Here is a 24009-nt window from a genome sequence, read left to right as displayed (position 1 = left end):
TTTGAAATTAAATACCTGAGGTTTTTCTCTCTTAAAAATAAGTTGGAGGTTGGAAATCCAGGATTGGTGTGGCATTTTCATATTTTTCATGAGGGACCCAGAATCCTTCTGTCTCTATGCTTCATCATCTTTAGTCTATGGCTTTCACCCTCAAAGTTGTCTGATGACCCAAGATAGCTACTAGAGCCCCAGCTGTCATATCCATGTTCCAGGCAGGAAGGAAAGAGCATAGAGAAGAGGATTTTTCTGGTTGCACCAGCCCCCTTTAGAAGAGATTTCTTGGAAGCCCCACCCAATGACTAGCAGCTTGATTCTCATTGGCTACCCCTAGCTGCAAGGAAGGTTGGGAAATGTGGCCTTTTAGCACAGCACATTGCCCCCTGGAATAAATTCAAGGGTACTGTTTAGAAAAGAAGAACAGAGGAACGGGTATCAGGGAGGCAACCGAGAACATCTGGCCCAGGATGAGTGAAATCAAGCTCCAGGCCTAGGATCCCCACATAGGGCAGGATGCAAAAGTGACTACAGGTCATGCTAATTTCTCAGTTCCTACTGGGGGCTTTGACCTGTAGTAACAAAGTGTAAGTTTCTAGCAATCTAGATCTAAGTGGAAAATCATGGATATGTTGGTCTCCTGGACCCTTTTGCCGTTGAATACGAATGAAAGGGAAGTTTTATTCTTAGAACTTGTTGCTCTTCACTCGAGGCAGGTGCTTACTTGCTTGCTTTCTAGTTTTTTTATTGAGATGTAATTTACATAACATAAAACTCACTATTTTAAAGGATAGAATTCAGTGGCTTTTAGTATATCCACTATGCTGTGCAACCCTCAGCACTATCTAATTCCAGAACATTTCCATCAGCTCCTCCTCCCAGAAAAAAAGAAAAACACCATGCCATTAGCAGTCAAAGCAGATGCTTTCTTTCATTTTTCACCGCCATTCCCAGGTCCACGGGAGGGCCAGACTTGCCACATGAGAGGGCCCAGCACAACATAGGCTCAAATCGGGATTCTGGAACATTTTTGCATCTTCATGGGAGGACAAAGGAGGAGGTCATGTTGCGATATGTGCAGGGCAAAGAGAGGAGGAGGGATGCACAGGACGCTGGGGATTGAAACCTTGCCTGCCTGGGCTGACCGTGAACCACTTCCCCATGGGCAAGGGAAGGAGGCTCCACACTGAGCAGTGGAGGCATCTTCCACAGCTTCTGACACTCCAAGGCCCTTGGGGGGTGACACCCTAAGGTTCGGCATCAGCTTTGAAAGTACTCTGCTGTGACACTAGATGTTGACAGGGGATTTTTAGATTCGGTGGGTGTTATTTAATGTGAAATGGATGAGGGGGTTGCAGAACACATTTATTAAGGGTCTCCTGTGTTCCAAATGCAAATGGAATCTCGTTTTTCTACTCAGGAGGTACCATACCCATTTCACAGAAGGAGGACCTGAGGTTCTCGAAGAGCAGTAACTTGCTGTGACAGTAGAGCCAGAGTTTCAGACACTTCATTCTGAGAGTAAGGGCTCAGCATCTTACATTGTGCCCTGCTGTGGGCACCTGTGAAAATGCCCCCGGACCTGACCCGTGGCAGGTCAGAGCCACTCTCTTGAGTGGCCTAGCTGTTGCTGCCTGTGGGGCAGTGACAAGAGCGGGGGCTTGGCTTTAGCTCGGCTCTGGGCTTCTCTGTGCCGGTGGGAGCTTGGCGTGAGATTCCCCTCCTTCTGCCCGCTTCCTCTTCCTTACTCTTCAGGCAAAAAAAAAAGAGGTTGTTCAAGGAGACTCCGGGATTGGGGTCTGCTTCGTTGCTGTCACCAGGAGTCTTTTTCTCCTCCCAGAGCTCCCCATCAGTGCTCACCGTGCCTCTGGAAGCAAAGAGAAGGCAGCTGTGGGATCCTGGCTGAACAGAGTCCAGGTAAAGCAGGCTCGAGAATGGATGGATGGGGGGGCGGTTGGGGTGTCACAGGTCTGAGCTCAGAGCCAGGGGGGCGGGGAGCAGCCAGGGAGGATTGTAGGTTCTGCTGTTCGCTTGATGAAGGGGGTCAGCGTGTGTATGTGTCATCGAGGTGGGCAGGGAAGGGGAGGGCTGTGCGTGGGGGGGTGGGGGGAGGCTATATATATGCTGGTGTGGCTGGTACGGCGGACTGAGCCTCACATCCGAGGGAGCCGGGCTACTGACAGCTCTCAGGTAGGCAACTGCATGCGAACCCCAGCCCCGGATGCACAGCTGAGAGGCCGGGGAAGGAACACAGCAGCCAGGGGCTCTCCCCTCACCCTGTCTCCTTTGTCCAGGGTGGATGCTGCTGGCCTCCTGCAAAATTATTTCTCCATTCATCTTACTTTCAGTGCTCACATAGGGGGTGGGAGGCGAGGGCTGAGGTTTTCATCCTGAAGAGAGCTGCAGAAGAAGAAAGAGCTGAACTTGGAAATGAGAAAAAGTTTTGATTCCCCAGATGCGGCCCCCACTATGTCGTTGTTCTCTGTTGAGAAGAGGTGGATGCAGGCGTGAGATTAGCGGGGGAGCAGGCACCGGGGCAGGGGGCTGGCCTTTCGGGGCACCCTGGTGAATGATTTCTCTCTGTGGCTGACTTCCTTTCTTTCCTTCCCTCCGAGTGTGTTCGGGCTGGTTTTCAACATACCTCTGAACTTGATTTGGATTTGGGTTTCTCCGTCCTGAGGGAACCCTTCTCCCTGATGCACTGAATAGAAATTGCCAGTAATGACGTGGGACCCGGGGCGTTATGCTCGACCGGTGCTGATCGCGGCCACGGTGTGCGAAACCCACGTAGATTTCTGCAGGGCTGACCTTGGGCTCCCAGCCCCTGAATTATCTGGGGGTTTCTTCTCTTCCTCTGCATGTTTCTCCTCCTGCCCATCTCTCCCACTTAAAGGTCTCTGCTAGGTCCTGCTGAATATGACGTTCAGAAGTCATCCAAACTCTCGCTCTTTCTCAGCCTCCTTTTCTGTCTCCTTTGTGCATCCATCTCTCTCCCTCCCTCTCTCTCTCTCTCTCTCTCTCTCTCTCTCTGTCACTTTCTGCATGTGTCGTTTCCCCTCCCTTTATTATCCATCCCCTCCTCCCCCCATCTCACTCTGAACATGGGTAAGTTCTGGGGGAATTTCAAGTAAAGCAGGATGATTCGGGAAATGGACTATTTAAAGCAAGCTGCTTGGACTTGAATACCCTGATCCCGGGCTTAAACATCTGTGTTTCGCTTCCTCGAGCAGCCCATAATTGCCCCAATTATAACCAATAACATTGTTCGGCAGACTCACAAAAGATGAGCTTTGCATGGCATTTGCCAGCAAGCCTAAACCAGAGTTCTCAACATAGATGGGGGAAAGTAACTGCCTGGCTTCTTATCAAAACCTCCCAAAGAAATTGCTGTTCTTTCTCATTGCCTGTGGGTGGCTGCTGCACGCACACTCCTTTTTCACATTTACAAAGTGAGGCAGGGAAATATTCAATACACTTCCACTGATGCTGCGATACCTTTAACAGGAAGGATTAGTGTTCCTTTGGGCTTGCGGAGTCCTCTGTGGGCGAGGGTGCCTGGAAAGACTGTCCTTACCCACCACGTCAGTAAAAGGAGCAGCTTCCTTCCCTAGGCCATGTGTGCTGCCCCGTCGAGGGCACTGTGTGCGGTCCAGCTCCGGGTTGCTGGGGGGTGCTGTTCTGTTCTCCACGAGGCAGCAGCCTCTGCTTTATCAGCTGAGGGCTGAGGGTACTCGGGGGATTTAGAGAATGCAGGAGATTTTGCATTGTCAATGAAGGGAGTAATTGCAGGATTAGGCTCTACCCCGTGCTCTCTGGAGCCTGTGACGGGAGCTGTCACAAAGCCATTCTGTATTCCATCAATCAGGTATTTATCATCTACACTCCATCAGGCAGGGGAGGCATGTGGGGGCTCTGGTGGATCCAACAGAGGTGATAATAACAGTCCTTTATGTTCGCACAACGATTTACATCTTCACGATTTCACACCCATTGTCCCCAGCAACAGCCCCGTGAGCTGGTGTCATCGTCTCCACGTTGCGAAACTGAAGCTGAGAGCTCAGCTAAATACCGTGTTAGGGACTGAACTGGACCAGGCCCTGTGAGGACCAAGCCCAGCCTTCCCAGCTTCTGCACACCACTCTCTGGGGCCAGGGGGGCTCGCCAACTAATGGGGGTGGGGGTAGGACAATGCAAACACAGTGAAACAATTAGAGAACGGATGCAAGGCTGGGGGTAATTAAGTCCTAAATTGTGTGGTCCACACAGCAAGTGCTGGAGGAATTTGGAAGAAGGAGCACTTGCTCCAGAGATTCCAGGGATTCAGACTGAGCGGGCAAGGAGGTAGGATTGGGATGGGTGGAGGGCTTCGGAGAGGGAGGTGGCTCCCAGGACAAAGCCCAAAAGGACGGCAAGGGAATTAACCTTTATTGAAATCCTCATTGCCCGGAAGTGAGCTAAGCTTGTCTACATGCTTGTTTCATGCTAACACACGCTCCCCCCCCCCCCACACACACAGTAGAGATGTGAGGTTTAGGGTGAGTGTTCTATGCTTTTATCAACAGAGCTCAGGGAGCCCCACCCCATGGACCCACAGCTCCTGAAGCCTGAGATGGAAACTTTGCAATCTACCCTTCCCTTGTCTGGGTGGAGCTACTCATCAGACATCCTAGGAAGGGGATGGGCCCTTCTCAGAAAACAGGAGTCCTTGTGACAGCATCTTGCAGTGGCTTCAATGGCTGACAACTCATTACGCAAACTGGGTTTTCTAAACGCTTTTATTTAAATGCCTGTAGGTGCTCCCAGTACCTAACATGAAGGTTTCCTACTGGCCACAAACCTTGAGATTTGGGGCATGTCAATTTGAGGGGCAAGCCAATTTTCTGGGCATCTCCCTAGACCAGCTACAATCACATTCAGTCTTGACTTTCAAATATTAGCTGCTCCCTCAGCATTGCAGAAACAAGTGTTGCCAGCTCTGAAGGGCCTGGCTTGGCAGGCGAAGTGTAAAGCTTGCTTCCAAGAAGTCTAAGTCTTGGTGAAAATGTCAGTGAATCACCGTACAGCCAAGCTCTCCTCTTCCCACACTGGGCCTGTGCTCTCTCTCCACCCCCCATCCCCATTCATCATTTCATTCATCCAGCCAAGAAACGTGTTTGACATTCTGATAGGATCCCGTAGTGCTTTGTGCCAGAGAAGACTGTCAGAATGTCCTCGGCTTTGTAGCAACTCACATCAATGTAGCTGAACAGCAATGAGTTTAGGCCAGTGGTCTCCAAAAGGGGTGTGTGCCCCACAATCCACTGGGCTTTGGGAAACTGAAGTCTTGCTTTTTATATTATCTTTCTTAATTTGCCCTTTAGTGGGCTTTATAATGTACCTAGCTTATAGGTCAATTGGGAATGTCTGCTTAAAACGGTTTGATTGCTGGAGATATAAAACTAAAGAAGTTTGGAAAAAAAAAAACTAAAGAAGTTTGAAGGTTATTGGTCTAGATTCATAGCCCTTTTGCTTACATGTACTTTCTAATATTTTTGAAAGAACATTAGGTAATTTTAATATAAAAGTAAATGAAAGCTTTTAAAAATCCACTTATTTTGACAGCATCTGTGGAACTATGGGTCAGAATCCGGAAAATCAAAGTTCAGAGTGATACCTTTCCAACTTCCTGGCAGCCCTGACAGGGAATATGTCTGTCGCCCCCTCCCAGCCCTCTCCTGAGCTGGAGCTGGGCTGTTCGGCCTCTGTTCTGTGCTGCCCTGAAGCTGCTTCCTCATGAAACCCTCATCTTCCCTCGTCCTTCCCTCCTTCCTTCTTGCTTCTCCTTATTAGAAGAGCCCAAATATATGGCCACTTATAAAATAAAAAATATTAACCATCTAACCTAACTGACTCTTTCTGGAGAAGGAGAAACTGAGGCCCAGAGAAAGAAAGAGATTTGCTCCAGATCCCACAGGTAACAAGAGAGCCAAGGCTGGAATCCAGGACTCTCGTTTCTAAGCACAGGGCTCTTGCTCATTCATTGTTCACCAGCACCAGGCACGCTGGGGTGGGGGACCTGCTTTGCCCTCCACCTCCTCTCTCTGCTCATTTCCTCCTTCCAGGTGGAAATTTAGAGCAGAAGAAGGACCTTCTTGAACATGAGCATATTGGTGAGAGGATGATAAGCCACTAAAGGAGGCTCTCTTAGTAACAGCTGGTGAACAAGCAAAATCCAGTGGAGGAGTCCTCTGCCTACAAGGGGTCAAAGAGTGAGGCATGCAGAAGACAAACCCCCATGCCTGTGGGCAATGAAAAATTTCTCTATGAAAGAGAGACAACAATAAGGACATTGCAATCAGAGAGGGGAAGCCCAGAGTCGGGATAAAAGGGAGTTCTTAGGGACACCTTGGTGGCTCAGTGGTTCAGGTCCTGGGATCAAGTCCCAGGGGGAGCCTGCTTCTCCCTCTGCCTATGTCTCTGCCTCTCATGAATAAATAAATAAAATCTTAATAAAAGGGCAGGGGGTAATCCTTAGAATGAATTCACCTACCCAGAGACAGCTGCTGAGATCACTGAGTGGCCTAGTGAGTGCAGGAGCCTGGAAATCAGCTGGGCCTGAGGCTCACCTCTGGCACTCCCTTCAAGTCTCAGTCTTCTCAATGGTAAAATGGGGATAATACCACTTACCCCATAGGATGAATGCTTACAAATCGATTAACACAGCGCCTGGCACATCGTATTCTAAGTATAGCGGTAATGTGATTACTGTCAAATACAAATAGAGACTGGCCCAGTGAGATTCCACCAGAATTGGCCAACCCTTCTGAAGCAGAAGCAGTATATAGAGTTTACAGTTTCCCAGAACACACAGTTTGACGTCAAAACATCTGAGTTTAAGTCCTGGCTCTGCTATTTATAAGCTGGATGATCTTAGGCAAGTTGCTTAACCCCTATGAACTTACATTCTTCTCAAAAAGAGACATATTATTAATCCTTGGTTATAGGGTCGTATATGAATATAAAAATATTTTGTCAGCTCTAAAGAAGAATATCTACACACGTGGCTGATGAAAAGAACAGAGAAGTATGTGGCTCTCACAGAAAGGCTGCCCCTCCCCTTCTCCACTAAAAGCACCAAAATTACAGCCTTTCTCATAGGTCATAAGACAAAACTCAATTAACTTTTAGCTTCATACGTAATCCTCCAAACAGATAAGCACCTAATTATATTGCCCTGGGAAGCAAGATTACATGCAAATAGATTAAGACTAAAACACAGTGGTATTTTATCTTCATAAACAACGAGGCACAATTATATTTATAAGGTGTCATTACTGAAATAAGAGGTAATTAAACATTCCTTTATTCAATAAGAGATGTCCAGATGATAGCATCATCACACGGAAGTGTTAACCAAGCTTGGTTCACCAAGTGAAATACAAGCCAGGTAAAATTCAAACATATTCCAGGCAGTTTTATTTACTGAGGGTCAGTATTCTTGCAATAAACAAAAACCACCACCTGTCATGATCCCATTTTTGCAGTGAAGAAGACAAACACTCTCAGGTAAAGTAGCTCACCCCAAATCACACAAAGTATAAAACTTATAAATATAATCCATGAAAATAAATAAATAAATAAATAAATAAATAAAATCCATGAATTAACTAATTACTCACCTTCACTTACATGACATTAACTTATACACAGAGCTACAAGACAAAGCATAGTGATGTTGCTAAGATTTCTTAAAAATGAAAGTATTGATTTTTCAGTACAGTTCAAAATCTGACTTAACCTAGAACACAATGATGCTAGGTGTTGTGAGGAGTACCAAAAAGTTCAAAATATGGTCCCCTCTGTAAGGATAATTAGATTTATTTTGAGCTTTCACTTATTTTGGTCTCATTAAGATATCACTACCTTTGAGATAGACCTGCGTCGGTCCCATTTTAAGGACTCTTGGAATTGCAAAGAATAAATAGCTTCGTGTATGGATTTTTTTTTATGGGTTTTAAATAATAGGTGGAGTTACTTGTTCAGAGCGAGGAGTAGGACACAGAGGGTAGGGAGGCTGGAGCCTGTAAGAGAGGTGTATGGTGGGCCACCCCAGAGGGGAGCAGGGGGGTGGGGGCAAGCTAATGCCAAGTGCATATGATAAGATTTGCCAAGTGCCAAACCAAGGACGGCTCACATTTTACATGCGGCAAGGCTATCAAATACATTTTCCATGCTAAATGTCCCAGGAGCTCATCTTCTTTCTTCACCTCATCCTAAAAACCCATTTACCCAGAATTTGAGATAACAAACATCAATCAATCCACCGGGCATTTCCTGAATGTGCAAGTAGCGACAGTTAATGAGGTTCATGAAAAACCTCAGCCGGAGAGCATTTCATTAACATCTGTCACAACTTATCAGCTCAGCCTATGCAAACGTTATGTATGGCAGTTGTGTATTAGGAAGGATCCCGTCCCTCTCCGCCGGCCTTCTCTTTCCTTGGTGACATACAGCTACTGCCACCATGTGGCCATAGAGGGCACAGCCATGCCGTTCTGGACAAATTCTACAAAAAACGTCTCCCAACTAGGACGAAAATGTATTAATTTTTTTAAGATTTCATTTATTCATTCATTAGAGACACAGAGAGAGAGAGACAGACATATAGGCAGATAGAGAATCAGGTTTTCTGCGGGGAGCGCAAGGTGGGACTTGATCCCAGGACCCAGGGATCACGACCTGAAGGGAAGGCAGTTGCTCAACCACTGAGCCACCCAGGTGCCCCTAGAAGGACTAAAATTTAAGAAAATAATAAATGTAAAGGCAAGTCTCAGAATAAACAAAGGCATATTCGAGCAGTCCTCAATTTGACATGTGCTTATGGGGTGGCTGTTTGGAACTCAAGGACACATTTTCTCTTCAAAAGAACCGGTGTGATGAGCTTCCATAGCTTGTGCACCAACACGTATTTAACCTGCAGACTTAGCACGTGACACTATTCCAGCCACGCCTCCCAGCCTTTTGCAACCATAGCAGAGCAGGCATGGGGCTACAGCTTAGGATGGTGTCTTGCCTTGCTCTGGAGTGACACCATTCCCACTCTTGCCCCCATGAACTGAACAATTAGCTAACAGACATGCTGTCAGTTACACAGTCCAGAAGTGGCTCCTGTGCCATTAGCTTCTCAGACCCCAGTGAGGCAGATGCTCCTAGATGCTCTTCAACTCTACATTAGCTAAAAAGAAGGAATAATGCTCCAGAGATACTCTTCTGCCTCTTATCAAACATTCTGAGCACCTCTTAAGTGCCTCCTCACTCTGTGCTTGGGGCCAGAAATACAGAGAACCATATAACATGGTCTCAGCCCTTCAGGAAGTCACAGCCCAGTGGGACAAGTAGCCATAGAAATCCAAGCTTACAGTACAATGTCATAAGTGCCATGTGAGAGATGATGATAGCATTATAAAGCGAAGGCTATGCGCTGGCTTTTTTCTTTTATAAGCTTTTTTATAGCACTGGTTATGTGCCAGGTGCCATTTTAACTTCTTAGAAACGTTACCACATTCATCGCCCTATGAGATAGGCACTATTATTGTCCAATTTTTACAGATGAGAAACTGAGAAGTTGAGTTTCAGATATAGGATCTGAACCTAGTCATTCTGTAGTGATGAGCGGATGAGAAAATGCAAATCAGAGCTCTGTGACCCAGGTCTGTCATGTCTGTTTGACAGGCCCCCGAGGCTCTCTTCCTTTCCCACTGTGATGTGCTGCTTCACGATGGCATAGAAACAGAGGAGTTTCATCTAACTCAGACCATGGTTTGGAGATGACTTCCCAGAGGGGATAATTTTTGAGGTGCGTAGGAAGTATAAATTGGGGACAGGTATTCTGGACAGAAGGAAGAGCATGTGCCAAGATTCAAAGGCATTGAGGACAGGATAGAAATGGGAACTGCATGATTCCCTACGACCAGAAGAGATGTCACTGTGAACAACAAGAGACAAAGCTAGAAAAAGTGGGCAGGAGCAGTACGAAGTCCCACTGGGGTTACAGATCCATTTTAAGTATGAAGTAATGTCATCAGATTTGGAGATGGCTTGGTGGGCAGCCAGATCATTAGGTGGACTAATTAGGAGGCCATCACAATAGCCAAGGCAGTAAGTCTCAACTAAGGCACTGGCCTTTGGGATAGAGAAGAAAAAATGCATATAATATGTTTCTTTGTACTGGTGTTTCTGTTCATTGTTCATTAGCCCTGGACACCCCATCACCTGTTGAGTAAAGCTTAAACCCTTTGGATGGCAAGCAAGACCCAGTTCCAGGGAGCTTCCCATAGGGAGTGTGGGCAAGTGGCCTTGGTACCTCTCACAGGCTGTGGTCCCAACTCCTCCATGTCTTTCCAAAGGCTGTTTCCTGAGCCTCTCAGATGCCCTCTTCTGTGTCCTCTTGGCAAACCATTACTCATTCAAAACCCATCTCATATATCACCTCATTGACTTAGCAAGCACTGATTAAGCATCTTTTAGTGGACATCCTCTTAGTATAAGATGCTTGGATGACACGGGAGAAGAACTGGGAAAGTCTCCCAATGTGGCCATTGGGTGAATTCAATTGCAGGATCCCCTTCCTTCTCTTATTGACTTGCTTCATTCCAGATCCATCTTCTAGCAGGGCTTCTCAGACTTTAGCATGTGTCTGGATCACCTGAGAATCTTGCTTAAAAAGTAGATCCAAATTCAGTAGCTCTGGCTTAGGGCCTGACATCTTGCACTTCTAAAAAGATCCCAGATGATGCCAATATTGGTCTGAAGACCGCATTTGAAGAGCAAGGCTTATACGTTTTCTCAGTATAGTCTGATGAGAAAGCAATAATTTTTGTTTTTCTACACTGGACTCTTTGTTGAAGTTAAAATTTATGTACGGTGAAATGCACAGGATTTAAATGTACAATTCCCAGGGTTTCAGCAAGTGTATACACCCCTGCGACCTATACCTCAGCCAAGAACTTTCCCAACATTGCCAGAAATTTCCCTTGTTCCCTATTCCATTTAATCCTCCAAGTAAAGATGTTTCTACAGGGACTTAAAATGATGCAGTCCAAGGAAACAGCATTTTGATTCAGGGGCTTGATTGCCGGATAAATTTAAAGAGCAGCAGGAAAAACTGCACACCTTTTAGGCAATCCTACATAAAGAATATAAACGGCTGACCTAACTAATAGCTGGAGCTATTATCTTCGTGTCTCTGTTCATTTTTCAATCACTCCACTCCACATACCTGGTCCTGTGTTTTGTGTGGACTAAACACAGTGAACATATAGGCCCTGTGTTCAGGAAGCCAGCTCACACCTAGTGCGGGAAGCAGACAAGGAGCCTGGTGGAGGCTTCCTGGAAGAGCAAATTCTGGGACTCAGGTATTCCTGGCTGAGACAGGGAAGGCTAGGGAGGACAAGACAAAGTCCATGAGTCATTCATGAATCTCACTCTTGCAAGGCCGTGTGCAAAACTCCCCTTATGGATCTCATCTCTTTGCATCGGCCCTGTGACAAGACAGGTACCACTATACCCCTTTTGTAGCTGTGAAAACTGAAGTTTGGCAAGATCATCGTACGGTCACACATGGGTAAGCGACTAAGTGAGGCCTTTAGCTCCCTGGAAGTGCTCCTGCCTGTTGAGACCAGCTAGGTGGCTAGAATCACAAGGGTGCTCTCCCTAGGAGCCCAGACCCCCAACCCCGGGCATGCAGGGTAGACCTGGCTGACAGGAGGCAGGCCTCTTGTTTCCTGGATAACCCACTCCCTCCTGGAGGTAAATCTTAGGCTCTGGTGCTGTGACCTCTAGTGCATCCGCTGTGTGAGGCCCCCACAGAATGGCTGGTGTAATTGCCCCCCCACTCTTCCTTGTGTTTTAGCATTTTAGCACCCTACTTCCTGCTCCTGCACCATGAAAATCCTCCTTTGTGACTTCCTGCTGCTCAGCCTCTTCTCCAGCGTGTCTGGAAGCTGCCAAAAGGACTGTCTGACCTGCAGAGAGAAGCTCCGCCCAGCTCTTGACAGCTTCAACCTTGAGGTAGGTCCTGGAGCATCCCTGCCTTCTCCTCCTTCTTCCCTCCAGACCCAGAAGGAGAAACTTAGGGCCTTACCCAGAGGTCGGGTGACTCATCTGGTGTCACGTGGTCAGTAGGAAACAGATGCAGGGGACACCTGAGTGGCTCAGTGGTTGAGCATCTGCCCTTGGCTCAGGTCATGATCCCAGGGTCCTGGGATCAAGTCCCACATTGGGCTCCCTGTGGGGAGGGGAGTCTGCTTCTCCCTCTGCCTATGTCTCTGCCTCTGTGTGTGTGTGTGTGTGTGTGTGTGTCACATGAATAAATCAACAAAATCTTAAAAAAAAAAAAAAAAGGAAACAAATACGGGCCTTCACATCTTCTAAGTACAAACCCTGACATCTTTCCACTTTTTCACATTCAGATAAAGGCCTGCCTGGGCCGCCATTTCATTCCCATTATTAAAATAATGCATACTCCTCTTAGAGAATTTGTCAAATTAAGAGAAGTCTGAAAAAAAGAAAATTACCCTTAATCCCACCTGTCAGAGAAACAATTTTAGTTTTTTCAGGTGTTATATTATACCAGGATAATTTCCCCATGTTATTTAACATTATTTTAAGTTCTTTCTTTCTATGAATACAGTATAATTTGTTTAACTATGGTCCTCCTGTTGAACATGTACATTGCCCTCCATCTTTGGTATTAAAGTTAATTCTACAACAAATACCTAAATGCTCCCTTATATTTTAAATTTTGAATTTGAGGTGCAAATCTGGCATTAAATTTCTTTACATTAAATAAACTGTTTTCTTAACTGCTTTCATAGCAGTCTGAATGGTTATTCCTCTATTAAGCCCAATATAACTCAATTATTTTTTCTTTGTAGTCAAACTTCTTTGAAAAGGTGTCATATTCCAAACCCCTCAACCTTTATCTTTTTAAGGTTTATTTATTTATTTATTTGAGAGAGAATGGGGGGAGAGGCAGAGGGAGAAGGAGAGAATCCTGAAACAGTCTCCCCACTGAGCATGGAGCCTGATGCAGGGCTCCATCCCAGAACCCTGAGATCATGACCTAAGCTGAAATCAGAAGTCAGCTGCTTAACCGACTGAGCCACCCAGGCACCCCTCAAACTCCTCAATCTTTAAAAATCAACCAAAAGTAACTAGTGCTCCTTAAGGCAAGTGTACAAATATGGAATATATATTCATATTGGGTTAGCTCACTAACCATCAGTGGACACAGCCCCTACAGACCCAAAAACCAACCTATCCCCACACCTGTTTTCTGAACAGTAATAACTACTGCATCATGAAGAGCATCCCCAGGTAACCCATCCAAAGTTTATCCATCCTTCTCATTGATCTGTTGTGGTTTTTCTGAGCATTTACTATATGCTGAGCCCAAGGCTTGGGCAAAGGATCCAAAGGTAGGTAACCAGATGGATGGAGTTTGCAACCAGTGGGAGAGAAGATCCCACAATCCCCCCAAGAGGGAGTGATTAATTATTGGGTGCTAGGGAAGCCCAGAGCAGTGGCCCCCAAACTAGACTAGAAAGACAGAGCGGGCTTTTGGAAGATCAGAAGCATCTAAGGAGACCTGAAAAGTGGGAGTGAAGAGGCAGGGAGAGTGTTCCCCATGGTGGAGGGAGGCCAGGCGCACATGTGCAAATGCCTCTGCCCAGAGGGAAATGTCATTTAAGGACCTGAAAAAGCTGAGTTTGGCTGAAACATAGAAGGCCCACAGCTTTGTTGTGCAGCACAAAGAGGTTTAAAGTTTATCTAAAAAACACCTTCCCCTGATCTTAGTAAACAGAGCAGACGACGTAGTTTACCTGTAAACCCGTGATGAGCTGATAATCTGATAATCACCATCCTGCTAAATTCTCAATTTGTAGCCTAGACAAGACTGAAAGTTATGCACAATTCTGGAATCTCTAGCTTTCATGGTAAGTAACCCGTTATTTCCCACTCAAAAAAAAAAAAAAAGCATTAGGACTTGAACAGATATTTGTACACTCAGGAAGTAATCTACACTTGTGCCTTCGCCCCCTTTGTACTGCATCACATCGAGCAAGGTCCAGGACCAATTTGTAGGTCCTCCTTATCCTCTCCTGATAAACTTGCCTGGTTCTCTTCTCCATTCAGACTCTCTATGTCCTCTTGGGTTCCTGTTCCTCTCCCCACTCTGTAAACACAAGTGATCACCAAGATCGGGGGCTTCTCCTCTTCCTATACTCTCTCCTTCTGAGATGACATCCTGGATCCCAGGCCTGCAGCTCTCCCCAGGCTGCAGATGTCTCCCCAGGGTACACTCCTCACCTCAATCACTTTTTACAGTTCCTTAAAAATCCCGCTTTCCCTTCTTGGCCTTCCCAAGGCTTCAAGAACTTGCCCCACCATCCTGTGCCTTCTCCCTCCTCCTTCATCCAATACTCCTACTTCAAAACTCAGATTAAATTTCACCTATGAGAACACTATGCTGATTCTCCACCTGCCCCCTGTAGAGCCACAACCTCGCTCCTTTGTGTTCTGACAGGTACTTGTGTCTGCCAGTGTTTTACCATAACGTGTAAGGGTCCTTTTCTGATTGTGTTGAGGATCCCCATCGTGTAGCACAGAGCATGGCAGAGAGCAGTACTCCATGAACATGTTCCATGGAAATTGTAAGACAGCTAGACCCCTAGGCTCCTAATGGGTCCATCCAGTGCAAATGCTGCAGAGTTTTCACATTGGCATCTTTCAAAGCCAGTAAAGAATCTGGAACATGTTTCCATTCCACCCTAGCATTTAAATATCTGGGATCCAGACAACACCAGTTGATACTTCTTGGAAACAAGTTAGAATATAACCAGTTAGACCTTCACAGTGAAAGAGAAATCCTTCAAAGTGCCTGCTGACCCTCAGAGAACCTGACTGCCTGGTTGTTTTATTCCTAGTTTGTATTCACTTTTCACCTGTTTTTTAAAGTTTGATGAAATGCCTAGAACGTTGGCAACCACATCTCATTTCCAAATCTTGCAACTCTTTCCCAACTTTGTGAATTATGGGAGCTGGGGGAACTTAGATATTTCAGCAAGGATCACCTTCCCAATCCCTCCACTAAATTATGGAATTCTGAGCTATTCCCAGGACACTTTAAATCCTTGGCTTTATCAGGAAGTTCTGTATTTCTCACTCTAGATCAATGGTCCAAGGATGGCTGGCTTTGTGTAAGACTGTAGTTTTGGTCAGTAAATGACTCTCACACCCAAACCCATTGCAATGTCTTGGGCTTCTGCCTAATTATGAATGATACTTAGCCCATAAGCTTATGTAGAGAGAAAAAAAAAAACTAGATTCACCAAGTTGTTTTAGAGACAAAGAAGAAGGCAACCCTCAAGGTCTGGGGAAATGTATTTATAACTTCCTGAAACTTGAATAATAACAAAAGAAATGAACTTCTAGTGCTTTCTACCTTCATTACATGAAAACTTACTGATTGATTTGCAGTAAGAGTTCCTAATATGTTTTCCTCTTGCACTATTTATATGTTTCCCTACTAATGTTAGTCCTCATATTCTAGCATAACTTACTAAAGCAAATAGCTCCTAAATGTTTTGGTCAAAAGTGATTTGATTCTTTAGTGGCAGAAACTTGACAATCTCAGTGAGCCTCTTCTTTTCCTTCCAATGGGCTCATGTGCCTATTTCCCTAATGTTTGATCCCAGACATCCAGATGGCCCTTTGCTCAGTTTCCCTCTAAACCCAGCTTTACAGATGAATTTGGCACCAGTCTGAGACTTTCCAGATGCTCATCCACACTCTGGCTTAATATAGCAATGTCATCGGTGTAGGCTGTGAAAATGTGTCCAGCTCCACTTAATAGTCCATTAACCAATCTCTGGAAAGAGGCTGGTGGGTCCCTTAGACCAGAGTGTTAGGCATTAAGCTCATATGCCCATCTGGTGCTACAAATGCTGTTGCAAATTTGGATTCCTCACATTTGCCCAAAACTTTCTCCTAAATCAAGGGTTGAGATGATTTTGTCAGTATCCAATTCATCTAACAGTATGTTGAGTCTCTGTACAGCCTATGCATCTGGTTTGATCATAGAACTGCATTTTCTCCGATTGACACCTAATCTAATTACCATCTGGGTTTAGCGACCCAGGGGCTCCCAGAAGATCTCATAGCCTCTAGGTTTAATAACCTCCACCTGTTCTTGTAAATGGATGGTGTAGAACTGTTCAACAAGCATTTGGGGTTCTATTCTGTAAGGAGCGGACCAAGTCTGCTCCAACTCCATGTTATCTCCAAAATTTTACACTTCTGGCTTTCCCAGTACTAGCCATGCTTTCCTGCTTTCCTCTTGACCCTATAGAGTAGGATACCTCACACTCACCGCTATGGATATTGTAGACTGGATAATTCTTTGTCATGGGGTGGGAGTGGGGGGCTGTCTGTGCATTGTAGGATGTTTACCAGCATCCCGGCCTTACTCATTGGATAGCAGTAGCATCCCCCCCTTCCCCACCCACCATGTGACAACCAAAAATGGCTCCAGACATTTCCAAATGTTCCCTGGGGACAAAATTGCTCCCCACTAGATACCCACGGCTATAGAATAATAACTCAATGGGATGATGATCTGAAAAGAATGTACTACAAGTTGGTTGTGCCTGGTTTTCTTCAAAGTATTTCAGGAACAGCTAAATAAAGACCCAAGTAACCCTTTCTCCGACCACTATATTCCATGATGACACCTTCCTCCTCAAAGCAAGATCCAAAGCAGGATTTCTCAAATACAGTCCAGCCTCAGAATCACCGGGGCATTGGCTAAAAATGCAGATTCCTGGGCCCTACCCTTGACATACTAAATCAGCATCTCTAGGAGTATAGGCTAAGAATCTGCATTCTAACAAACCAGTAGCAATTCTTTTTTTTTAAGATTTGTTTTTTAAATTTATGTGAGAGAGAAAGAGTGAGCACAAGCTGGGAGGAGGGACAGAGGCAGAGGAAGTAGCAGATTCCCAGCTGAGCAAGGACTCTGATGCAGAACTCAATCCCAGGGCCCTGGGATCATGACCTGAGCTGAAGGCAGATGCTTAACCAACTGAGCCACCCAAGCACCCTTAACCAGTAGCCATTCTTAAAGAGCACTTGGGTTTGTAGCTACCACTGTGTTAAAGTCTACCCTCCCCCCACTATGGAAGCTCCCATTCATTCATACCCAGTGACTCTGTGGATGTGAAAAAGTGGCTTCTCTTTGTATCTCAGCTGAGTTGGCACTAATGATAATAGTTCTATCAGCATCTCTGAGGAAAATCTAAATGGAAAAGATATGCTCACGACTTGTATATCAGCAGGGGCCACCGTCACTACCTATGGCTAGCAGGGGGGCCTGGCAAAAGGTGCACCTTGGAAATCTTATCAGGGAAGATAAGTGGCACTCCCACTGGCTACTGTCTCTTTCTTCTCTCTGGCCCAGCAAAAATTAGCAATTTTCCCATCAGAACTTTACCTTTTAGTCTCGCAAGATTCTTACTCTTGTATTAATTTACACCAATTTGTATTGCAAGCACACAGGGCTCATTGAATAGGAGACATCCTGGATTGAAAGTCTTGGGTTCTCGTTCAGGTAATATCTTGTCTAACAGTGGAGTTTTGGACACATTAATTACTAAACCTCATCATAACATGTGAACATGGACTATGTTTGCAGTTTCCAAACCCAGGTAGGTTTCACAATTACCTGATCTTTATAAAAGTGCATTTTAATCCCTGGTTCTATTCCTCAGGAATTTAACTGGCTTTTGAATTCTGTCTTTTTAAAAGTGTTGAGGGGCACCTGGATGGCTCACTTGGTTGAGCGTCCGACTCTTGATCACCAGTTCAGGTCGTGATCTCAGGGTCATGGGATCAAGTCCCCTCGGCTTCAGGCGCTGTGCTCAATGGAAAGGCTGCTTCTCTCCCACTCTCCCTGCCCCTCCCAACCCCTCTCTCTAAAATAAATTAAATAAATAAATAAATAAATAAATAAATAAATAAATAAATAAATAAATAATTTTGAGATTATTTGGATTCCCACCCAGACCAAGCAGAAGAGCAGACTTAAGGTAGAGAAGGTATATCACCTGCTAGTAAGAAAGACCTAAAGTAACAATGGCTTAAATAAGACAGCGATGGGATTCCTCATAAAGAAGTTGGGAGGTAGATAATCCAGGGCTGGTATGGCAGCTTTACCACATCGCCAATGTCCCAGGCTCCTTCTCTTTCTACTTTATCCGTATATGGGTGCCACTCCCACATGGCTTCCATCCTCTGAGTCACTTCATGTCTTCAAGATAGCCAATTGAGTTCCAGCCAATTGAGTTCCAGCAGGAGGCTAGAGGACGGGGAAAAAGAAGGAAGAAAGGATGCTCTCCCCTGATGAGTCAGCCTCCTACTTTCCCAGGAGCCCCACCTTGTCACTTCCATTTTTATGTCATTGGCCACCTCTGGCTAAAAAGGAGTTTGAGAAACATACATGTGGCCTTCTGGAAGAAGACAAGTGTTCTGTTAGGAAGGAAGCGGCAAGATGGGTATGGAATGAGCAACTGGCAGTCTCTGCCCCAGAAGGGAATTCTTAACAACTTGCATTTAAAGTGCTAGTTAGATACTTTGATGGTGATACCAGACAGGGATCAGAGAAGTGTCTGGAGTTCAGTGGATGTCAGGCGCTGAACCTATAGACCTCGGATGCTCTGAAAGTTATGACCAAAATCACAGAAATGAACAGTCACCAAGGGGAAGATTGTAAAGAGAGATAAGAATCTTGAAGAATCTTAAAGATAGAATCTTAGGAACCCAGAAGGAAGGAGTCTGAGAGGTGAGTGCAATGTCAGAGAATTTTCAGGAGGCTGTGGCCTGTGCTGCCAAATGCATCATAGTCTGTGACAATGAGGCCCAAGTGGATCTGGTGACTGGGAATTCACTGGTGGTCCTCGAGAGGGCAATTAGTGGAAGAAGAGGGCAGAAAGCAGATTTCAAGGAGATGAGGCAAAAATGGAAGATGCGGAAATGGAGGCATGAGTACAGACCACATCTTGGAGAAGCTTGGCAGAGACAAAAGAGGGTCAGGGTCAAGAGTGGCAAAGGGTCACAGAGAAGCGGGACTGGAGGAGCCATTTTTTCGAGTTCAGTGGGATGGCTATAAGGTATGTGATTTAGCTTCATGCACAAGGAGGGATCCTTGTTTAGGGATCCGGTGGGAAACCTTGCCTACATTAACATCTGTGCCACTCTGAACACTATGGGGAGGCTTTTGCTCCCCAGATAGGGGATACTGGGCACACACTCCAGTCTTCTGATGTCCCACAGCTGTCCAGACAGAGCAGTATCTCTTGATGCCCTGTAAGCCAGGCAAGAGCTCCAAGGTTTGATGAAGGGCTCCGCAGCTACCCAGTGACTGTGATGGCAAGGTCAAGTTGAAATGGGGTTTTCATCTGGCGGAGGACAGAAACACAGAGAAGTACTTGGGGTGAAGCAAAGACAGCAAATAGTAAAAGAAGTTGGAGGTTAGATGCTTCCAAAAAGCACAAAGATAGGAATGTGGGAAGCATGGCCAAGGCCAGAACAAGTCAGGAAGGGTATGGAAACCTATACCAACCAGGGTGTTGGTATAGACTAGAAGTGGAAGACACCTGGAGAGACAGAGCAGCAGCAGAAGTTCCCGAGCCCTGGCAGGTCTACTGGATGGTATCTGATGGCCCCTCTTCCCCACCTAAACCCGACTCCAACCTGTCTACATTCCAAAGGGTCTTGACCCTCATTTCCTATAACTGAGACACAGGTAAGTGAGAACTAGTATATGTGGGATGAAAAATGAACCACACCAGGGTTCATCTCAACATGCAGATTTAAGTACATGCTTTGACATCCCCAGCTTCTTAAACCAAACTGATCTCTCCCAAGCCTGGGAAGAGAACAAAATAAGATTCTTTTTTATGGGTGAGTCGTGAGTCGTATTGGCTTCAAAAACTCAGCTAGTGCTCTGAGTGTGGTTTGGGGCACTCATTCCGCACTGACTTTCTGTGATACCTGTGGTAAATTAACTCACCTCTCTGGCCAGATAGTTTTCTGTGTCTTTGCAACTCTGAAATTCTACAAACCTGAGTGATTATGTGTAAAACTGCTACACGATACCTAAAAAAGAGATGCTTCAGAAGCACTTGCATTGGTACCAATGTGGATTTTGTATGCAATAGAAGGACTTTATGTCATCACCTTGGACTAATGGACATTCCCAATCCTCCTCCCTCCCTCCCTCCCTCCCCACCCTGCCTATATCTTTGCAGGTGTGCATCCTTGAGTGTGAAGGGAAGGTCTTCAGCAGCCCTCTCTGGACTCCATGCGCCAAGGTCATGGCCAGGAGCTCCTGGCAGCTCAGCCCTGCTGACCCAGAGCACGTGGCAACTGTCCTTCACCAGCCAAACACCTCTGAGATGCAGCTGAAGCGCATGCCTCGCATCAGGAGCCTAATCCAAGCCCAGGAAGGGACCGAGCCAGGCATGGATGAGGCTGGAGAGATAGAGCAGAAGCAGCTGCAGAAGAGATTTGGAGGCTTCACTGGGGCCCGGAAGTCAGCCCGGAAGTTGGCCAACCAAAAGCGGTTCAGTGAGTTTATGAGGCAGTACCTGGTCCTGAGCATGCAGTCCAGTCAGCGCCGGCGCACCTTGCATCAGAATGGTAATGTGTAGCCGGAAGGGGAGCCCCTCCCAGCTGCACCGTCCACTTCAACCCATGAGTGAGTTGGGCACGAATGAGCTGGGGGCAAAAGGAAACCTTATATACCCAACTGTCTTAGCCTTTCTCCTGGGCCTGGAAGCACATTAGCCCCCAGATACATGCACACACACATCCCAGACCTCCCCAAGGTGTTCAGCTCCTGGGAGGCAGGGAAGGTATATTCACCTCTCTGCCTCCTACCTATCCTTTCTCAAGGGAGCAAACATTTTCCTCAGATTGTTCCTTAGGGCTGACCACTGCCATTTAGAGATTGGTTACCATGGGGATAATAGTAGCCTGTTAAGATAACTAATTCCTCTATCACTCTCCAGGAGCTCAGTTACTATGGGGACAGTTAAGTGGACCAATCTACCTATCCAGTTGCCATAGTAACCATTCAGTTCACCTTTCCTCAGAGACTATCTAGGAACCCATAGCTAGACCTACTTCATCATCATCACTGAGCAAGGCTTAGAGAATCTGGGCCATCTTATGCCCAAGGGAATGCTTCTACATGTACTATAATACATATCAGATAATAAACATCAAACCCTCTAATTTATTGCCCAGTCATTACAAATTCCACTTTCCTTGGTCCGTCACCCTGTACAGAACTTCTAGTGGAGTAGAAAACTAGCACAGTGGAATTTTTCTGAAAATCTAAGAAAATTCTACTCATCAAACATATGTGCCTTAATTCATATATGGGAATCTGATTATCTGCAGAGCCTCATACCTCTTCGTTAACAGTAGAAACTTACCCTAATAGAAAGAACTAATCAATTGGTCATAAACATTCCCCCGAACATTACCCAAGTGAGGCTTTTCCCTGATTTAGGGGGATTAAAAAAGTCTACATGTGCTGTTTTATTTTGCTCTCCATATGTCAAAGGTAGCCAGATCATTAATAATCCTCATTTTCAAAGTATATTAATACAACTGTTAATCTTTGGCACCCACACTTCAGCATGGGGGCAGCCCACATAGCTCTTTGCAGGTAAGCTGGTTGTAGAAGATGCATTACCAAATACAGACGTAAGTATTAAATTGTGAGGAGAAGGCTGCCATGTGCTTTTTAGCAGAATGACTAATCTCTAAAGGCCCTGAATTAACCCTCACAGTTTTTGAAGTCATACTTTTGGATCCTTAACAAGGATCCTATTCCTTCCTAAGCCATATTTGATAGTACCTAACACAGCATATCTTTCAGAAGTGGCATGGATTGAATTCTTTCCAATCTTAGACATTTATTCTTCTTAAAGTCGCTCTTAAGGGACACTGAGGCTCTTGTCTAATTTTGAACCACAGCTATTTTCTTTTCCTAAAAAGTTTAAAATCAGTCACATTAGGGGCACCTGGGTGGCTCAGTGGTTAAATGTCTGCCTTCAGCTCAGGGTGTGATCCTCGGGTCCTGGGATTGAGTCCTGCATTGGGCTCCCTACTCATCGGAGAGCCTGCCTATGTCTCTGCCTCTCTCTGTGTGTCTTTCATGACTTTTAAAAATCTTTTTAAAAATAAAAAATGAAAATAAAAAATAAAATCAGTCACATTAGCAGAAACCAATTTATTTAAAAAAATTTTTTGAGCCCCTATTCAGACAATTGACTTTACTAGTTTTCTATTAAGCTTCCAGCTGAGAGGCACTGAAACATAACTTGGTAACTAGCTTGTCTGCTGCTTTGCTCAAGATGTAAAGTTCTTGAGAGAACCACTGGAAATGTTAACCAGCTCATTTGAGTATATTATTGATTGTTCTCCTTCCTCTTTCTGCAGCCATCTCTCTGGTTCCTTTTTGCACACATTCACAGTGGCTGAGTTCTAATATGGATATGTACTTACGAGTCCACACCAGGCAGCTGAGACCCTGTCTTCACTCACCCACACACACCCCAACCAGCCCTACACATGCCTCAGATGTCTCCATTGTGGGGAATCCTGTTGCCAGGGCTGTTCTGGACTTCTGAGATACCCAATACCAACCACCACTTGGAAGGCTGGAGGAAGTGAGGCCTCCTGACACTGAAATGGGTTAAAGAACCCTATTTAGAAGGTGTAATGATGTCGAGAAGGAGGGACATTGAGATGCAAGTCCAGTCCTAGAAAGATCCGTGCAAAGGGTATCTGCCTCCTATCCCTTTCCCTGTTCCTATTCTACTCTCTTCTGCCCCACACCTTGATCTTTCTAGACAGTGGAAAGTGAGCAGATTCATTCGTGGTGAGGAATTGGTGAAATCAGGTGTAAAGAGCACTTGCAATATAAAAGAGCCATAAATGAGGATACTATTTAGCCTCAAAAAATGAATTACTACACTTGGATTCCAAACATCAAGGATAAGAGAGCTGCTTCTGGGCTCCAGGCCTCAGCTCTGCCTTTCAAGTCCCAGCCATTATTCTGTGAATCCTGTCAATAGACTTGAGGCCAGAAAAAAGCAGGTGTATGGAGGAAGTTAGGGAACTCTACTTGCTGCTTCAGGGGCTCTTTATTCAGTTGATAAGTTTTCCATTGCCTCCCTTCTATTGCTCAGTCACCAGGGCAAATAGCATTCAAAGGTCAAAGAAAATACTGTGTTTGCCATTTTAATCATTTCTGTCTCCCCAGGTGTCCAGGTGATCCCCAAAACAGCATGTCTCCAGCCCCAGACCTGTCGGCTGGGAATCGGGACTCCTTCCTTCCCAAGGCCCTGAGGCAAGCTCTGCCTTCAGGTCTCCACCCTCAGGGTGGAGAACCTCCCTGTCTGGTTGTCTTTCTCTCCCCACTCCCCCAGTCCCTTCCCGCCTCCCCCCCCCCATGGCATGTTTCATGACAATCTTGTTGCTACATCAGAGTGTATTTTTGTAATTCCTCTGGCTAACATATAAACGGCCCCATCCGTCCTCACTCCACACTCTCCTCTTCTAGGGGTGGGTCAAAGGAACAGGAAATTAAGCCCGGGGTTTTGACTTGTCACTGCCATAACTTGTTTGTAAAAGAGCTGTTCTTTTTGACTGATTGTTTTAAACAGATATTTCTCCATTAAACTTCTACTGAGCAAATGGTTAATACATTGGGTGGCTGTTTTTTAAGTGAGGTCACCGAGAAGCCCAGACTCCAGACACACCACCAGAGCTGCCTCTCTTGGGAAGCAGAGGCAAAAAGCACCTGGCTCTGCTTTATATAAAACAAGACGGGCAAGAATACATAAGCATAAACACCCTGATTGCACTGCATCTCCAGATCCAAGTGCGTGAATGGATGAGCAG

At 45.7% G+C, this 24009-nt stretch overlaps 1 protein-coding gene across 4 annotated transcripts; it reads left to right on the top strand.

Annotated features, from left to right (window-relative positions):
• Positions 1 to 1753: 1753 nt before the first annotated feature.
• Positions 1754 to 23809, top strand: PNOC (prepronociceptin). Of its 4 annotated transcripts, none has more exons than XM_077868716.1 (4): positions 1754 to 1911; positions 11885 to 12042; positions 20340 to 20730; positions 23369 to 23809. In XM_077868716.1, exons 2-4 carry the CDS (start codon positions 11917 to 11919, stop codon positions 23452 to 23454), a joined length of 603 nt encoding a protein of 200 aa, XP_077724842.1. In that variant the 5' UTR covers positions 1754 to 1911; positions 11885 to 11916; the 3' UTR covers positions 23455 to 23809. The 4 variants fall into 4 exon arrangements, with proteins under 4 accessions (XP_077724842.1, XP_077724843.1, XP_077724841.1 ...); XM_077868717.1 differs by lacking the exon at positions 1754 to 1911 and adding an exon at positions 2082 to 2184 and having other exon boundaries at positions 20340 to 20658; XM_077868715.1 differs by lacking the exon at positions 1754 to 1911 and adding an exon at positions 2082 to 2184.
• The last annotated feature ends 200 nt before the right edge of the window (positions 23810 to 24009 follow it).

Source organism: Canis aureus, chromosome 24, assembly GCF_053574225.1.
Source record: "Canis aureus isolate CA01 chromosome 24, VMU_Caureus_v.1.0, whole genome shotgun sequence".
Classification (NCBI taxonomy): Eukaryota; Metazoa; Chordata; class Mammalia; order Carnivora; family Canidae; genus Canis; species Canis aureus.
Note: the sequence above shows the minus strand (reverse complement) of the source record. Positions and strands in the feature narration are given on the sequence as shown.